Source organism: Corythoichthys intestinalis, chromosome 4 (assembly GCF_030265065.1).
Source record: "Corythoichthys intestinalis isolate RoL2023-P3 chromosome 4, ASM3026506v1, whole genome shotgun sequence".
NCBI classification, from domain to species: Eukaryota; Metazoa; Chordata; class Actinopteri; order Syngnathiformes; family Syngnathidae; genus Corythoichthys; species Corythoichthys intestinalis.
In genome coordinates, this window is record NC_080398.1 from 24,756,517 (window position 1) to 24,776,258 (window position 19,742).

The 19,742-nt window shown below is 43.5% G+C and overlaps 1 protein-coding gene across 2 annotated transcripts in view; it reads right to left on the reverse strand.

The window, feature by feature from the left end:
• si:dkeyp-77h1.4 (uncharacterized) overlaps window positions 1-19,742 on the reverse strand; it is an 85,302-nt gene that overhangs the window by 33,576 nt on the left and 31,984 nt on the right. For both annotated transcript variants that reach the window (XM_057833773.1, XM_057833772.1), the window contains 3 exons: window positions 3,253-3,317; window positions 2,143-2,163; window positions 1,795-2,067 (listed from right to left, as the gene is read on the reverse strand). In XM_057833773.1, the coding sequence (XP_057689756.1) occupies window positions 1,795-2,067; window positions 2,143-2,163; window positions 3,253-3,298 (340 nt within the window). In that variant the 5' untranslated portion in view covers window positions 3,299-3,317. The remainder of the gene's footprint in view (window positions 1-1,794; window positions 2,068-2,142; window positions 2,164-3,252; window positions 3,318-19,742) is intronic.

The following is a 19,742-nucleotide window of genomic DNA, read 5'->3' on the forward strand; positions in this document are numbered from 1 at the left end:
TGTTTTCACATTTTGTGCTTTGTTTTTCCAATTATCATTATTATTTTTTTGTTTAAGCCAAAAAAAAACAAGATATTTCGCATTCTGTTTCTGTCTTTCCATTTGTCATAAATGTAAATTTTAAAACTGAAAATTAATAATTCATTAATAATTAGTCAGTAAATCAGCATCATAATGAACAACTGTCGATTTAAAAAAAAAAAATTCCTTATGTTTTTATCTAAAAGAAAATCACTTATTCTTTCAATATTGGACTTTCTTACAGTGCCTGTGACAGCATAAAAAAATCTTAAGTAGCATTATTATGGGATTTAGAATCATATTTTGAGATGATTTGACTATATACTACAATTTGGCAAAGCACAGATAACGAGAAATTAGTCTTGTAATCTGCCGTTTAGCCCCGCCTGTCATTATAGCGCTCTAGCGTCCCCAGATGTTGGATGTGGTCGGCAGGGTCACGATTTGAGCTGATTTAGAATTCAGCCCATTGAGAAAGATGATTCAGATCGAGGAAAATTGCGACAGAGAGCATCAAAATGTCTTCGGAGATGGATGAAAGAGCGTAAACAAAGCAGGATGTGTGACAGTTAGCCGACATGCTAATCCGAACCTAGCGGCGTTTCTAAGTCTTTTCTGCGGCGGGCAGGGAGTGCTTGTCGCCAGGGAGAGAATGGGAAACGCCGAAAATGACAAATCACACAAAAGTACCCCAACTCATGTCACACATGACGGCGGGGTTGATTGTCTCCACCGATCGGCCAGCCCACGGTGGCGGGCAGGCAGTGCTTGTTACTGCGGGAGGGAAGGGGAAACGCCAAACATGACAAATAACAGAAAAGTACCCCAACTCATGTCACACACAGCAGTGGAGTTGATTGTCTCCACCGATCGGCCAGCCCACGGCGGCAGGAAGGCAGTGCTTGTCACCAGGGAGAGAATGGGAAACACCGAAAATAACAAATCACACAAAAGTACCCCAACTCATGTCAAACACGGCAGTGGGGTTGATTGCTCCACCGATCAGCCAGCCCACGGCAGCGGGCAGGCAGTGCTTGCCGCCGGGGAGAAGAGGGGAAACACAGAAAATGTAAACAAAACAGGAGTAGTGTTATCACCCACAAAATGAAAGCCACCTCCTTATTAAAATGTTTGCCATGATCCCAGTATTTGACATAATATAAAACACGAAGCTTACTCACTTAGTCATCCTTCTAATGGTCTCATGATTATCCGACTTGTTTTGCCGATCGCGGTGAACAAGAATCTTTTGCAAATCCAAAAAGCCTCACACCACTATCCCTGGTGCAAAAACAAAAGCCTGCAGCACATTGGGCTAACATGATGCGAAAAATAAACAAATTAATCTGCAAAATCAGCTAAATACGCAGTCGATCTGCATGCTATAAAGCAATGGGTGTGTTGTGAGATGCCAACCCGGGTGACGTCATATTCACATTCTTCCGCAACCCGAGACTGGAGCCGGAAGTCACTCATTTTCATGGCGCGGGATTGAAAAAAATTGAATAAATAAAACAATCGCTTCTAAACAAGCTGTCCATTTCATTCAGGAGCATAAAATATCGCGTGAAATATGAAATAAACATGCTTTTTGCTGTCATAGGCACTTTAAGAGTGTACTTTGTGTACTGTATTCTGAATTATTTTGTTGCTCGGACAGCATCCTGATTAAAATTTGTCCATTAAAAAGCATGTAAAGTATCTTTTAGTTTTTAGTTTTGAGCATGTATTTAAAAAAAAAAAAAAAAAATCATTGTTTTCTGTATTCTGTACCTCGAACATAGAGCCTGATGCGCCGGATGTCTTCCGGGTTGTCAGGGTTTTTCACCGTGTACACGCCCTCATCCCCCTCTGCCAGTGTGTCGACAACCAGGTGGCTGAGCTGGCGGTTCATCTTGGCCCTGTTGCCCACGACGAGGCCGCCTCGCATCAGGACCACTTCAGAAGAGCGTGGGGTCGCGCGAAACGTCACCTCCAGTCCGGGCGCGTGCAGTTGGATGTGGAAATCCTCGCCCAGGAACAGTGTCTTGGATTCCTCATTGATTGCTTAGGGCGAGCGGGACTGTATGTTACTGGACGGTATGGAAGTAGGGTGTTACCATCATTTAAAAGTATACTCACCCTTGCCGGACACTGTCAGAACTGCAAATAGAGAAAAAGAAAAGAAGACTCAATTACTGTATTTTTGGAATGTGGGAGTGAGACACGTTGAATATATGTGTCGAGGAAGACGCTAGTTGGTTTAACTTTGTGCTTTGCGCATGAATAGAGGTGGCGGACCCTCATCTTTGTGCATGAGTAGAATTGGCAGACCTGCAACATGGAAATTGCTAGAAGAAATTAAAGTGGCACTCTAAGTTGTATGGGAGGCTTGGATGACCAGCGGCGAAAGATCGTTTGCCAAGACTGGCCGCATGCAAAGAGCAGTTTTTGCACAGGTCTGTCGGTGGATCCTGGCCTGGCCTGATCCAGTGTGAAAGAAGTCCACCATCACCAACGGGTTTCGAGGGGCCAGTCTGCTGCGTGACGCGGAGGACGGCATGGGCTCGGGAGTGAATTTGCCTCATTATGGGAGACATTGAAGGTGACAGCAAAGAAGAGACTGAGGAGGTGCGTGCCAAAGTGTATCTGAGACTATTCATATCCGACACTGAGGGTGAAGACTTCCATGGTTTCAGTGCACAGGACGAAGATGAAGATTGCTAATAAAGACTTTTATTTTTCTAATATTCAGCCCAGTTAGTGCCGTATTGCTGTGTTGCTGCTATATAACTGCCGTGTTGCTGGCGCTCTTTGGAAAGAAAAGTTATGTTTTTAAAACTTTGAAAACTCTGTATTTCTTTGTAAATATCTCATGTTACTACAGTATGTGGACATACACAGCTTATAGAAAGGAGAGGCTTACTGTATGTATATACAAAATGTTTTTCCCTTTAAAAGTGTACTGGGTAAGGCTTGTAATCAAGGGCACCCAATAGTGCAGAAATTACGGTAATGTGTCAATAATTTCGCATATACATAACTCCAGATTCTAAATCGCACCCCTAAGCAGACTATAAAAAAAAAGATTGAATCCATTTCATTACACAATCTTTTAGGAAGAAAAATCACTACAAAAGGCCGATTAAGTCACAAGGATTATACTCAAAATAGACTTTTATTGCCGGTCTTAAAAGGGTTCAATATAGCCATTAACTTTTGCCTCTCATGTGATTTCTGTTGCTTTCCTACCTGTGGCAAGTAGAAAGGCGAGCGTGGCCACCATTGTTGTCCTCATTGTGGCAGTTTTTTGGTACCTGGAGAGACAAAATAAGAGAATATAACCTTAAAATATAACCTTTATAAAGACAGCTATGCTCTGGAAGCTATTCATTTGACAAGGTTTACTATGGTGCTTTTGTGAAAAGCTGAACATTTATTTCATATCCTGCACAAACCTATTCACTCACTGCAACTCAAGCCAAGAGTCATCCTAGCCATTTGAGCAATGGTGTCCAAACTACAGCATGCGGGCGAAATCCAACCCGCGGACCTATTTTTATTGGCCGGCAGCAAATTATGAAAATATCATAAGCACAAGCTTAAAGAGCGTATGACACCGAAAAGCATGTTTATTTCATATTTCACGTGTTGTTTTATGCTCCTGAATGAAACGGACCGCTCGGATGTGTGTGGAAGCGATCGTTTTATGTATTCAATTTTTGAATCCCGCGCCATGAAAATGAGTGACTTCTGGCTCCAGAGGGCGGCTTTTTGCCTTCTTCATGTGCCCGGTGTTCTGTCAAATTTTCCAACCGATCAGAAATTGCAACTTTGTGTTAAAAATAGCCGCAAATACAGTGATTACAAAGTAAACATGACAAAGTTTAAATAAAGGACTACTTATGTTTGATCATGGATGGGCATGTAAAAAACTCTCCTCATACACATATTGTCATGTTAGCTGCATAACATTACTCCTATGAGTCTCTCGCTGTTTACGACTTCGCCGTGTAGTAAAGCATTATTTTGCCATATTCGTGTTGACCATTTCACAGCTACACGCTCCTCCGACGTTGGTTGGTTTGTCCGGCGGTCATTGTCCAGCTGCTTTCCTGCAAACCAGCCCTCTGCAGGGGAACGACGAGCTCTAACTTGTTCGCCGCCGAGCAGGTTGCTGATCGGCAAAGACAATCGACAACCCAGCCGTCATGTGAAATGATCCGGGCTAGTTATGTGTGATTTTCCTCTCGAAGCCTTTGAAACATCACTCGGTTCGGGTTAGCATATCAGCTAGCTGTCACGCCTCTTGGTTGGTTTACATTCTCCGAAGCCGGGGAAGGGAAATACCGTAAGCCCGACTTAGGTGGCATAAAATATCGTTCGAGAGGTGCGACAGTAAAGGTAAAGTCGACAATTTTGAACGTTATGGAGTAATTTTGCCATGTCGTACAGAATAAATGCATTTTTATCATTTCATATTCCATTTAGCACAAGACTTATTTTGTCATGAACATGCCATTTATTTAGCTACTGGGGAAAAATACTTGGATAAAAAGAATATCCTGTAAAAATATTGGAATAGAGAGACTGAAACAATGACATTTTGTGGCTTTTTTCGTCGCATTTTCCTCGTTCTGAATAATTCCCCCTCAATGGGCTGAATAGTAAAAACCAATCAGCCCATTCTCCCGCTGACGTCATCCACCTGTTGGGGGAGCTAGAGCCCTATAATGGTAGGCGTGGCTAACCAGCAGATTAAAAGACTAATTTCTCGTCATCTGTGCTTTGCTAAATTGCTGTATATAGTCGAATTGTCTCAAAATATGATTCTAATTCACATAATAATGCTATTTAAGACTTTTTTTCTCCTGTTGTACGCACTTTAAATTCAGCTTACATTCTTACGAATTTCTCAGCTTTAACACTAGATGGAGCTACTCACTTAAACAGTGTCTCTCCATTACCTCGTGTAAAAACCTGATTTGTTGAAATCAATGGGTGCAGTTTCAATCAAATTTTCAGGCGTGATTTACGCAAATTTTAATAGCCTTAAAGTCAGATAAGGCGTAGTTATAGCGCGGTTGAATGGACAGTCCATCGAAGATTTACGTGGAAGCAGTGTTGTTTTCGGCACCGATGACGATAACGAAAATATTTCGTCAACGAACAATTTTTTCATGACGATGATCTCACGGTGACGTGCTGAAAACGTGTCTTGGGAGACTAAAACATAACAAGATGGATGCTAGTTGTCTGACGACACGAGAACAAGATGAAAATTCGCCATAGTTTCCGTCATAAATTCACAATGCGTCATATTTTCTTCTTGTATTTGTAGTTAGAACGCATTTAGCAGTGTTTGGTCGTGTCACTCATGTGACTAATGCCGAGTTATACTTCCGCGTCAGACCCGTGCTGTCAAGGAAGACCCGATTTACGACCCTGCGCCATAGCCTGATGTGGTCCTATTGATTTTTCAAACCATGGTGTCACGTCAACGCATATGACGTGGCAGAAATGGACTGTGATTGGTTCGCTCAGACTGTTGTTTCCAATTCAGCGCGAAATCACCGTCATTGTTAAACATTATTTTTCTCGACGCAAAACTGGACCAAGCCGATGGGAGTATCATCGAAGAGCAAGTCTTGTCAAGACATCATAAAGTTTGCCAAATGGCAAGGTCAGCAATTGAATGAAAATTGGAAGAACCACTGAGACATGTGTGTTCGGAATCGAGTGGCCACACGAAGCGGTGACCCAGTCGGCCAAAAACTGCCAGCTTTCTATCACTTTATGTCGTATTTTTGGTTGGTGCACTTCCATCATTTATTGTGTACATGTTTTCTGTGAGTCTGTGACATATTTATGTGTCACACTTCAAGTATATGAAGAATAAAGCACAGGTTTGGTGTCAAAAGAGTTGTTTTGATCTTTAATTTTCAATAACAGACAGTTCACACACGATACATCACTTATTGAGAGTGCCTCGGTGCTTTTTATGATAACGTTAACATCAAGGCTTCCAACGCAGTTTGGGAAGTTCCATAGACGCCAGAAATCTGCTATGGCTTCCCACTGGCTGGCTGTAGGACATGGCAAACAAATCGGGTTGGAGTGCTTTGCAGACCTCGGACAAAATGCTGGACGCAGTGCTCGACGCCAGTTTGAAGCTAGCCGCCACAGCTAACTAGTTTTCACCCGAGGCTAGAAAACTCTATGCAAAAGTTGGACAGAGCGCCTCGAAACCGTCTTCTGCGTCGCCTGTGCCTCAACATTTGTATGATCAACATTTATTCAATGTTAATGAGCTGAAGATCCACATTCAAGCGTTCCATCTTGCATTGTTTATTTTTTCTTCATTAAACTAGACAAGAGGGGGTGTAATGCGCCATGAATCTGCAATGGCAGTATATAAACATTGTTCTATCAAACACAACAGTTGTTTTGGCTTAGAATACAGCGGTTTCTTTTAAAGAGGAGTGCAAGAGCAGAAACTGCTTTTTCAGTCTGGTCTGTGTTTTCAGCCATATACATAGGTATATAGTCAGTCATATGTGTAATTATGGGCTAAGATCACTACTGCATATGTTAAAGGTTGTACACTTAGGGGCCGTTTACTGTTAGGGCCTCCGCCCCTTCCTCCTGAGGCCTGTCACGCCTTGGGCAGGTGTGCATGTTTTTAGCTGATTGCAGGTCAGACGAGTGGAGTGGCCACAGCTGAGAGCAATGAACATTAGCCAGCTTTAAAAGCCCAGCAGACGCTCCACCTCGTCGCCTGATCAACTTGTCTGCTTCACACGTCAGTTGTATCTCGCCTTGTATATGATATCTTTGTTGTTTGCATTTATATGGGCCCGTCTCAATTCAAACAATGTCGCAATTCTGCATGAAAATGATGTAGTATTCATGCCAGGCCCTAGGGGGCAGTGCAGATTTACATGGCGGCAGCGAATGATGCACTTTGACCCCACCAAAATTCCTCAGCCCGGGAAAAAATTTGCCCGCCCACTCGAAGCGATGGCATTTTTCTTTTGTTCAAAAAGGCACAAAATTGGAAACATTCAACATATTTAATTTAAATATATTATTAAAACAGTAAATTAAAGCCGACGTTCCGCCATATTTGCTGTTTTTAATGTTTAGTCGCATCGCTGCGCACGCCCAATGTGACGTGTACAAGTGCTGACGTTATTGGCGCGGGGTCGCGCCGCGGGAACCTTTGATGTGCATGCGGGGATGGCCCCCCTCAATCCCCTGCAATCGAATTCTTCCACTATGGAGGCAGGATTCAGAATTTTTCGTCTTCGCCGACACCATATGCACCCTAGGCCACTCCGCAACACAGTCATTGCGTCTTCGTGTCGCAGAGTCGCCATGTAAACTGCCCCTTAGTAGTGGGGATAATGAATATACCCATAAATGAACTTTTGACAGCTTGTATCTTCCAGAAAGTAGTCGTTGGCAATGTTCCCTCCTCTCCAGACGCGAGATAAAGGTCACCAAAGCATGAGATGCAGCTCTCAGTAGGACGCTAGACAGCGCAATAGGAGACGGACAAGCCTCCTCATGCTAGTGTTGTATCGGTCGCGAACGATTCGTTGTTTTTGAACGAATTGTTTGGGTGAACGAGACCAAACTAATCACCATCTGCACTGATTCGTTCTATGAAGTTGGTGGCGCTTGTTCGCTGCATGGGAGGGCGTTGAGCAAGCGGCAGCATCTTCTGACATCGCACACAACCAATCAGACGCCAGCCTCATCGCGGGCAGGGGAGGGAGCGGAAACAGAATCAAGGCGTCTGTCACTCATTTCCACTTGTGGCCAATAAGCAGCCAGCGTGCAGGCAGGGGGGGGAAGACTGAGTTTTGTCACTTCCCGTTCAGTGATTCGGTCCTCCGGTTCCTGACCTAGCTTGCTGCTAACTTGACTTTCCAGTAATGACTATGCGGTGAACGAGTCATAAAATGAAAGGAAATGACTTTGTCACATATTTGTTAACGTGGAGCCTATCAAATGCTGCTCAAACTGACAAAAACACCACACAAATCTAGCGAGCATGGTTTAGTGTTCTACTTTTCTCAACAGACTCGGGACTGTACCTATGACGATATACTATCAAATTTACAGTAATTTAAAACGCGTAGCTACGAGGCAAGCAAAAGCTGAGCTGCGGTCGCGTGACGGCAGTGAAGCGGGCAGAGAACTGTCACTATATGGAGGCTTCATGGCAGCGATATTTACCTCATATGTGCACAGAAAAAAAAAGAATATTTAGTATGATCACCATAATACTGATTTGCAATGAAACTGTATATACATGTCAATTTTTTCCGAGTGTTTTTTTTTTCGTGTCAGAGGGTGTCGGTTGGTTTGACAAATTATGTCAATCCGTCCATCATGTGCTACTCAAGCGCCCAAAAAAAAAGCGCGCGGACACGGGAGATGTCGCAATATGTCTACATTTTTCTTAACAGACTAATGAGAGTAGAAAGGCAACATCATAAAGAGCAAACAATTATTTCTCGTCAGCATTTGACGATCTGAGATGCGGGGACGACAGGGGAGCTGACCGGATTATTTTATTTATTAATACCAGTGCAAAAATTCAATACGATCATCTTAATAATAAAAAACAAAAATACAACAGAGCGAGAGGTAAATATGATGTGTTGGTCGTTCCATATTTAGAAATTAAACTTTCGATTTATTTTTATTTTCGTGACAGCAAGCATGCCGCGTTGGCTGGTAGCAGCAGCATTGTATATGTGAGCAAGATCATGCTAAAGAAAGTCCGTGCGCCCCCGACCCCAAACCCCCACTTCCCCCTCAAAAGGAAAATGTTTAACCGTGTCCTAAATCGAAATGCAAGCACGAGCCATGACTTTGAGCCCATAGAACTAGGACAGACGACGCGGAAGTTGTCCCTCGCTTTTGCAGCGGGGGGGGACGAGGCTGTCTGTGAAAGCAGAATGATATCGCCTGTCACTCATTTCTGAAACTACGACGAGTCGTCAATGTGCAAGAGAGGGAGGGACCAAGCAATGTCACTTCCCGTTCAGTTATACTGCGAAGCGGTCTTTGGTGATTCGTTCGGCAACGTCACTTCCCGTTCACTAACCGAACGATTCATTTGGGCGGGGAGGGAGATGAGGGGGGCGAACGATTCGTTGAACGATTCGTGTGAACGAATCTTTTTACTGAACGAACCGGAATGGATTCGTTTACTCAAGTGAACGACAAATCCCGTCACTGCCTCATGCTTATTCATGGCAAAAATGATGGATGGCATCAAGTCAAAGAGCCAGCAAGCTCCATTGTAAGTGCATTACACCGCTGGCCAATGAAGGGGAAAAACAGGTCCATTTATCAATCAACAGCATGCGGCAACTCGCCATTGATTTGTAGTTTTCTTTTTTTGTTCGAATTTGATTCAAAATGAAATAATTCATAATGAAAGCCTCGCAGACGACACCCGATTAAAGGCGCCTCGGTGGGGTATTACGGTTATGTGAGCCGCTTTCCTCTGCAGTGCTGACGCACGAGGCCAAAAAGATCCTGAGATGTGTGTCTATTTGTGCGATTTAGCTGCAGTTTTCCCTCGCAAAAGAAGCCCAGGAGGAAACTGCAAGTGTTCTCAGCTACCATCGGTGTGATGTCGTCAGGACAACAAGGCCGTTTTTGCACGACAAAGCATTGCTTATATTTGCTCGATGACAGCTGCTTGATGTTCTTTTTGGTACCTGAGGCATTAGCGGGAGTTTATAAACTTAATCCACCTCTTAATACCACCACTACAACATTGCAATTATTGTATAATACTGTTAATACTATGCAAAAATGATACCTACAGTAGTTCCCCTGATTTTGTCCAAGAACAAGTTAACTTTGATGATGACAGGCGTTGCTGGCTGCAACAGTTTTGCTGCGACTGACCAGTCTAGTTGGCGGTAATGTAACGAGCTGGTTTGCCAAGGAAAAATACAACAGAAGAAAAATAAGGCAGGAGTCAGGCGATGTGTGGAGCAAGTTATAATTGGGGTAGCAGGAAAACTGGAGAACAATGGTGAAAAGGACAATGAGGCTAGGTTCATGTTCATACCACAGGTGTTGATGCATAAATCCGATTTTTTTCGTGTTTTTCCGACTCAAGTCTGGCATTAACTTGACGGTCTGAATCCGATCTAGGTCATTTTTATAAGTGGGTTAAAATCCGATCAGGGCCACATTTTTCCAGAATGTGGCTGTCAAGTCCCCCAAATCGGAATTGATGCAGCATTTATGTCAGCAAAGAGCGAGAGAGACGGGGCACTCGTTAGCGATGGAGCTGTGCATTAGCGTTAGCGCCTAGCTTGAACGCGGCTTTTAGGGGAAGAGGGGAGTTTGACAACAGTCATAAAAAAATCAAAATTGGGGCAGGATAAGCCTTAGAATGCTTGGTTTTCTTTCTGTGCATCAAATGAGCAATACTTCAAGATTGCTTACACGGCCGAGAGTCAAGGCAAACTGCCCATATATGTGTGCGTCATGCATGCACAGTGCGTGAATGCTATCAATTTATATTGTTGAAATTCGCCTCCCCAGTCAAGCCGCACGGAAACAGCGACAGCCAAACAAAGTGCCGCTCTGCCGATGCTGCCTCGCGCGCGGCAACCGGGAAGGCGGAATTTCGCACGTTCATCTCTGATGTTAACCCTTTGTACTGACTCCGTGTTCCAAAAGTTTGAAAAAGACTCACCGAAAGCAGGTTGACAATTTATTCGTCGACAATGGTCAAAAACCAGGGAAAAACAGACGACGGAGGGACCATTCTGGCTCCAAAGCAAGGCTACATAGAAAATGTTTCCGAGCAGCAAATCTGTCTTATCTCAGTGTCCAGTGTTTTTTTAAGTCCGTGGTGTAGGAGGGCCGGGCCGAAGGTGTGACTGCGTGTTGTTTCGGGACCATCCCTCTGTGGCCGGTCTTGGGCGGTTTTGGTTCGTGCGCGGATAGGACGTGGTTACCACAGCGACCGACGCTGGTCTTGACGTCCCAAGCACCCGCTATCAACTTTGCTATCCGGGCTGGCGCTACTTGTTTTAGGACAAAGCGCGCTGGTCTTTGTCCTTGTTCATTGTCGGGAGAACTGATCGCCAGAGTTGGTGCGTCAGTCTTGCTCGTCACGCACACGTTGGGCTTCGGTGATAAGATGGCATTGTGTATCTATTCTGTTTCTTTAAACTATGGTATGCTATTTATTTTACATTAGGTGTGTTAAAGTAGTGCAGTCCTACAGTAAATATGAGAAATGATACTATTCCCTGGTTAATTATATTACGTGTGTTCGAGTAATGCAAACAGTTAGACCGTGCCTACGAGAAATGGTACCATTTTTCCTTTTCCCCCTCAGGAGCCCCGATAAGGTGATGAACTTTACTGTGTCAAGGGCACTGAGTGAAGTCTGCCTAAACTATAGTTAGATGAATGTGTTAGACTAATGCAAACAATAATATGGTGTGTGCAAGAATGGTACCTTTTCCCTTCAATATAAACTTTTAATATAAAACTTAACGGGGATTATTTATGTCGGTCATTTGTGTCCTCTTTTTGGAAATGGCTCGACACACAGGAGGCGATGACCTGAAAACCAACACATGGGGCGCGATGCGACTGCAGCGGCAAGCGACAGTGCCACACACCGCCCACTGCATCATCGCTAGTCTCAGATTCGATATTGATTGGGAGGGCATTTCAAAATTTTCTGTTTTTTTTTTTTTTTTTGTGGCAACAACTTCCCATACTACGGCTTTTTAAAATTTATGTCTTGGAAGTCATGCCGTGAGGTATCATAAAGTAGGGTGATGGTCGCACAATGCTAAAATGATACACTCTTCCATATTGACAAAGTGTGTTGTTTGGATATCAATTTCCGGGTTGGCCTGTGTCCTCGTTGGTGATTTGTCAATACATAAATCTGTTGCTAATTGGTTGTAGTGCCAGGTGACAGCGACGGAAATCGAACAAAATTCCCATTTTAACGATTCATAAGTTTGTAGTTTTATGCATTTATTATGAAAGTATCGGTTAAACCATAGATTTCATAATGTGTTGACATGACATATTCACTGCGTCACGCCTTCACGAAGGGGGCCGTCCCACACTCCACTTAATTTATTGGCAGTCGGTCACATGCAGCGATCTAACGCCGGATTTCGGTTGAAAAAGTAAGAAAACTGTACTGCATAAAAACAGGAATGATTGTCTCAGGAGTCATTTGTTTCATGATTCAAGGTAATTATTATATTTTTCGTACCATGCATGCATTTTGAAACGTGGAAAAAAATCAATGGGAAAAATTAGCCGCTACAGCATTGACTTTATACTTCGCAATATTTACGGAAAATAAATGCTAACTGCACGTTTTTTTGCGTTTAACCAAGAATCGAGACTTTTTTACATCCATATTTATAAAGAATTCTGAGAGTTAAGCATTTATTCACAAGAATTTTCAATGGAAAAAGCTCTTTGTCTGTGTTTCCACTCGGTCAGCTTTGACGGAGATAGGCCCCCTATGAATCTGCCCCACGCCCCGTGTCCTGTCAATACATTATGAAATCTATAGTTAAACAGTGAAAATTAGAGAAAACTTTGCATGTCGTTTTACAGTGTGTAGCCTACCCCTAAATCTTCTGGTTGCGCCCCTAAAGTTTTAAGTTAGAGGCCACTGTGCTTCTAGTAAAAAATGTTAGTCTGGGGCCCTGAGTCCTGCCTACTTCTTTCATATTTCATGATGCCGATAATTGAAACAAGCAAGTTTCTGTCAAGTACAGCATTTTTCATTTCTATAAGAAAATAAGGACCCCATAGTTAAAAAATGTAATAAAGCTAAGGCAACAAAAATTGTGTTCCCCAGTGTTATTGTGGGCAAACTAGATAATTTGAAAACTGTTTGGTTTAATATAACAATTCCTTTGCTTGTATTGTTTTTCATTAACAATCACAACAGTCTGAAAACCCTGCAGGACACATTGTAGCAGCACATAGAGTCTGTAACCTGATTGGATAGAAAATAAATTAAATCCACATGTACTGGAAGCACTGCAGCCAAGAGAAATGTTGCGAAATGGAGAGAACACACTGTTGGGAATAAATTAAAACAACTTTGTGGAACAAATATTTGAAGTCGTTTTGTAAATGTAGGTTAGCTTGTGAAATTCTTCACTGGCTGTAATATTAGATAGACCTTTTAATGATCGTTTTTCTGTGGAGAAGTAGACGCCGATTTTTGCGTTCTGTGAAGAAATCCAATTTAAAGCCAAGTTTTTCCAGTCATTGACACCCTTGCGAAACGAATCCGCACCGTGGTGAGTTTGAAAATGGCGACAGGCAAAATAGAAGACAGCTTCCTTTTTTGACTGGATATTCCAGCCAGGAACATTAATAATCATACAGTGCCTTGCAAAAGTATTCGGCCCCCTTGAACCTTGCAACCTTTCGCCACATTTCAGGCTTCAAACATAAAGATATAAAATTTTAATTTTTTGTCAAGAATCAACAACAAGTGGGACACAATCGTGAAGTGGAACAAAATTTATTGGATAATTTAAACTTTTTTAACAAATAAAAAACTGAAAAGTGGGGCGTGCAATATTATTCGGCCCCCTTGCGTTAATACTTTGTAGCGCCACCTTTTGCTCCAATTACAGCTGCAAGTCGCTTGGGGTATGTTTCTATCAGTTTTGCACATCGAGAGACTGACATTCTTGCCCATTCTTCCTTGCAAAACAGCTCGAGCTCAGTGAGGTTGGATGGAGAGTGTTTGTGAACAACAGTCTTCAGCTCTTTCCACAGATTCTCGATTGGATTCAGGTCTGGACTTTGACTTGGCTATTCTAACACCTGGTTACGTTTATTGTTAAACCATTCCATTGTAGATTTGGCTTTATGTTTTGGATCATTGTCCTGTTGGAAGATAAATCTCCGTCCCAGTCTCAGGTCTTGTGCAGATACCAACAGGTTTTCTTCCAGAATGTTCCTGTATTTGGCTGCATCCATCTTCCCGTCAATTTTAACCATCTTCCCTGTCCCTGCTGAAGAAAAGCAGGCCCAAACCATGATGCTGCCACCACCATGTTTGACAGTGGGGATGGTGTGTTCAGGGTGATGAGCTGTGTTGCTTTTACGCCAAACATATCATTTTGCATTGTGGCCAAAAAGTTCAATTTTGGTTTCATCTGACCAGAGCACCTTCTTCCACATGTTTGGTGTGTCTCCCAGGTGGCTTGTGGCAAACTTTAAACGAGACTTTTTATGGATATCTTTGAGAAATGGCTTTCTTCTTGCCACTCTTCCATAAAGGCCAGATTTGTGCAGTGTACGACTGATTGTTGTCCTATGGACAGACTCTCCCACCTCAGCTTTAGATCTCTGCAGTTCATCCAGAGTGATCATGGGCCTCTTGGCTGCATCTCTGATCAGTTTTCTCCTTGTTTGAGAGGAAAGTTTGGAAGGACGGCCGCGTCTTGGTAGATTTGCAGTGGTCTGATGCTCCTTCCATTTCAATATGATGGCTTGCACAGTGCTCCTTGAGATGTTTAAAGCTTGGGAAATCTTTTTGTATCCAAATCCCGCTTTAAACTTCTCCACAACAGTATCTCGGACCTGCCTGGTGTGTTCCTTGGTTTTCATAATGCTCTCTGCACTTTAAACAGAACCCTGAGACTATCACAGAGCAGGTGCATTTATACGGAGACTTGATTACACACAGGTGGATTCTATTTATCATCATCGGTCATTTAGGACAGCACTGGATCATTCAGAGATCCTCACTGAACTTCTGGAGTGAGTTTGCTGCACTGAAAGTAAAGGGGCCGAATAATATTGCATGCCCCACTTTTCAGTTTTTTATTTGTTACAAAAGTTTAAATTATCCAATAAATGTTGTTCCACTTCACGATTGTGTCCCACTTGTTGTTGATTCTTGACAAAAAAATTAAATTTCATATCTTTATGTTTGAAGCCTGAAATGTGGCGAAAGGTTGCAAGATTCAAGGGGGCCGAATACTTTTGCAAGGCACTGTACATTGAAAATGAGCATCTTTTTGTTTCCCATATTTTTTTTAGGGGATTTCTAAATTGGGCTGCTTAGGACAGCTATGCTTTTGGCCAAGGACGTCGTCTATTGAATATGGTACGCCTGGTTGTGGCTCTGTTGTACAATTAGCGTCTTTAGTGGGACAAACTGAAACTCCGCTCACCATCTTGGCGGTGCTCTCCAGCATTTCATGGTCCAAATCGTCAATCCTTGATTCTCGCTCAGTAGTTGTAACTTTTGTAAGCTTAGGTATGAAAATATAAATTACGTATATCCATTATGTTTCTTCTGTCCTCAGGTGGTTTTGGCTAGGCAAAGCAAATGACTATCTCTAAGGTGCTTGTCACATGATCTGTTCGAACATTAATTTTGACCCATTCTAAAAACCCTAACCCAAAACCCTTTTTGTTCATTTCATTAATTTTTGTTGTTTGTTTTATTGCTTTACAGCATTTATAGACTACATTTTACCTACAAAGTCTTCATTTTAAATCCGTATACTGGAAAGTCAATTACATGAAATGACATTTTCGGACACACTCCGTAATCTCTATGTATGGAGGAAGGGTTTTGATGCGTTCCCTTAATTTCAGTGTTGTAAATTGGGAAACATGCCAAAGTTACAGTGTGGCAAATGTAAAAACCGTTAATTAGTAAAATTCCTTTTTTTGCTGTTGTTGTTGAATAGCGTTTCTTCGGCGCACCTCACAGCCCAAACCGTTTGACCGAACGTCACTGTTCCAATATCAAAATGACCGGAATTTTCAGGCGATGCAGGGAATTTTTCGAATGACCCCCAAAATTTTCCATTCGCCCATAAACTAAATTTCCAGAAAAAACAAAAAAAATTTAAAACACTACTTGTCCTAAAATTTTTGGCCAAATCCCATAACTCACACATAAAAAAATCCAGGATGGAAATGGCCATAAAATTTGTATACAGAATTTGGCAAAAATGTACGATTCTCCCTAAATTCGCCAAAAACTGTTCCATTCATTTCTAATGAAATTGCACTGACAGCCATGAACATCCAAGTTTCCCATTCATTTTCAATGGTTCCCGTGATTTTTGACTATTTACACTTACAGCCTATTGTCATTTTGTGACCTAATATCAACAGGATGCTTCCCCGAAATATCCCAAATCAACAGGAAGTGACCTAATATCAACAGGAAGTGTCCCCGAAATGTATCCAAATTAACAGGAAGTGACCTGATATCACAGGACGTGTCCCCCAAATGGATATCAACAAGACATTTCCCCCAAATGTTCCTAAATTAGCAGGAAGTGATCTGAGATCAAAAGGACGTGTCCACAAAATGTCTCCAAATAACAGGAAGTGACCTGATAGATCTGCATCTACCACAGCAAAGCCCCATCGTAATTTCTCCAGAAATTGCAGTTTAAATAATTTATTTCCAAATTAGAGTTGAAAATAAGTATTTGGCCACCTACAAACAAGCAAGATTTCTGGCTTTCAAAGAGGTCTAACTTCTAACAAGGTCTAACGAGGCTCCACTCGTTACTCGATTAATGGCACCTGTTTTAACTCATTATCGGTATAAAAGACACCTGTCCACAATCTCAGTCAGTCACATTCCAAACTCCACTATGGCCAAGACCAAAGAGCTGTCGAAGGACACCAGAGACAAAATTGTAGACCTGCACCAGGCTGGGAAGACTGAATCTGCAACAGGTAAAATGCTTGGTGTAAAGAAATCAACTGTGGGAGCAATTATTAGAAAATGGAAGACATACAAGACCACTGATAATCTCCCTCGATCTGTGGCTCCATGCAAGATCTCACCCCGTGGCATCAAAATGATAACAAGAACGGTGAGCAAAAATCCCAGAACCACACGGGGGGACCTAGTGAATGACCTACAGAGAGCTGGGACCACAGTAACAAAGGCTGATATCAGTAACACAATGCGACGCCAGGGACTCAAATCCTGCACTGCCAGACGTGTCCCCCTGCTGAAGCCAGTACACGTCCAGTTCTGTCTGCGTTACGCTAGAGAGCATTTGCATCCGCCCTGCGCCCCGTCACGGGTCGCTGGCTGGGCGCCGGTGTATCGGCGGGGTGTCGCCTGCACCGGCGGGGGACCCTGCCTTGCCTGGGGCTTGGTGGGCCGCTGGGGGTCCCGTGGCGTGTCGTGCCGGTTGGGGGGCTGCGGCTCGTGGCCCGGGTGGTCGGGTGGGGGTGGGTGTAGGCGTGGGGTTGGTGATGCGTCCCCTCCTGCCATCCCTGAAGGCCGGTTGATGGGTGCGCGGGTGGCCCGGGGGACCACCCTGGGTCCCGGGGGGGGGGACGATGGCTCCTTTGCTGGGCTGCGGGAGGAGGGATGGGCTGCGCATGGCCCCCCGCCCCCCCGCCCGCCCTCCCTCCCTCCCCGGGCTGGCTGGGTGCGGGCCGTGGCCCTGGGTTGGCGCCCGCGCGGCTTCTCCGCCCGTCTGCGTGGCTGTCGCGCGCCCGGTGGGGCCTGCGTGCTGCTGGATGTGGTAGGGCATGCTCTGGTTGGGGGTCCCGGTGCCGGGATTGGCGATGCGGCGGCGTAGGGTTGGTCGCCAACGGGCTTACACTCATAAGAGATTCACACGATTACTGGGTTCTAGATCACAGAACTGATTTGTGTACACTCTACCCCTTTCAATCACTTAGCTTATAGACACCCCCACCCCCATTCTCCTCTTTCACTGGCCAATAGGCCCCCACATGGTGTAAACCGGAAATACATCTCGCTGACGATAGCACCAGCATATTAGTAACTAGTTTAGATGTTCAATGTATTTCTAGTTGTTGTTTGTGTATGTGTTTCTTTTCCTTCTTCTCTTGTATTTCTTTTCTTCTGTCCCCCCATAATCCCTTCCTGTTCGCTGCTTTGTCATAATAAAAAGGTATTTTGAATGATCACAATGGGAGTATGTCAGACTCTCAATGTGAAACATTAAAACTGTTCAGAATCCGGGCACTTAGACTTCCATTCTCTGTGTCAAACAGCTGAACAGGACAGGTTTAAAAAAAAAAAAAAAAAAAAAAAAAAAAAGTAACACAATGCGACGCCAGGGACTCAAATCCTGCACTGCCAGACGTGTCCCCCTGCTGAAGCCAGTACACGTCCAGGCCTGTCTGCGTTACGCTAGAGAGCATTTGGATGATCCAGAAGAGGACTGGGAGAATGTGTTATGGTCAGATGAAACAAAAATAAAACTTTTTGGTAGGAGGAGAAAGAATACTGAATTGCATCCCAAGAACACCATACCAACTGTGAAGCATGGGGGTTGAAATATCATGCTTTGGGGCTGCTTTTCTGCCAGGACAACTGATCTGTGTAACGGAAAGAATGAATGGGGCCATGTATCGAGAGATTTTGAGTGAAAATCTCCTTCCATCAGCAAGGGCATTGAAGATGAGACGTGCCTGCGCTTTTTCAGCATGACAATTATCCCAAACACACAGCCAGGGCAACAAAAGAGTGGCTTTGTAAGAAGCATTTCAAGGTCCTGGAGCTGCCTAGCCAGTCTCCAGATCTCAACCCCATAGAAAATCTGTGGAGGGAGTTGAAAGTCCGTGTTGCCCAACGACAGCCCCAAAACATCACTGCTCTAGAGGAGATCTGCTTGGAGGAATGGGCCAAAATACCAGCAACAATGTGTGAAAAGCTTGTGAAGAGTTACAGAAAACGTTTATTGTATTGACCAAATACTTATTTTCCACCATGATTTGCAAATAAATTCTTTAAAAATCAAAAAATTTGATTTTCTGTTTTTTTTTCTTCCACATTCTGTCTCTCATGGTTGAGGTTTACCCATGTTGACAATTACAGGCCTCTCTAATATTTTCAAGTGGGAGAACTTGCACAATTAGTGGCTGACTAAATACTTATTTGCCCCACTGTAATTTGGTTGCTGTAATAACATGTTTTTGTCAGATTACCAACCCTTAAAAAATTTTTTTCAATAAGCTTGTAATGTAGGTAGCATTTAATTAGAATCATAATATGCCACACTTGTTTGGATTAATTAGGTAAAGAAAAAAATGAACACACATTTAGCCACAATTCTGAACAAAATCTGAGAGAAAAAAATGCATTTTTTTGTCCATTTTTAAAAGTGTTGCACTACAACATTTAGCCTACTAACAAGGCCTCAGATGGACCTCTTGTGCCATCTTTGCTCTACCGCAACCGAGCCCCCCTTGTGTCATCATTTATTGTGCTGTGCGGTGACACCTCAGTGAGCACAAAACATGCAAAGCGCACAAAAGTGTCCACTGAAGCGCCGCGCCATCCTTTGGGCCGTAAAGCTGCAAAGCGTAGAACAAACCATCTGCCATCTTTGCCTTTCTCTCTGTGTATGCACTCCCTTGCCCTCAGTCCTTTCCACTGCACTTTTTCCCTCCCCTTCTGGTTCACCTGTCCTCCATTATTCTTGCTCGCCATCTCAGCGCGTTTATGTCTTACATAACAAGCACGTCGTCTCGCGGTAGAATCAAAGCAGTCGTCTGTGCTCCTTCACACTAGACAAGGTCAGACAGGTCCTTAAAGGAGGCGGAAATGCCTTTTAGTGACTGCAGATGAGTTTGATGACACAAAGCTAGTCTGTGTCCAGAGCCCTCATCTTTTGCTTTGGCTTCTGCAAAAGGTAAACAACTGCGCCTGTTGTTTT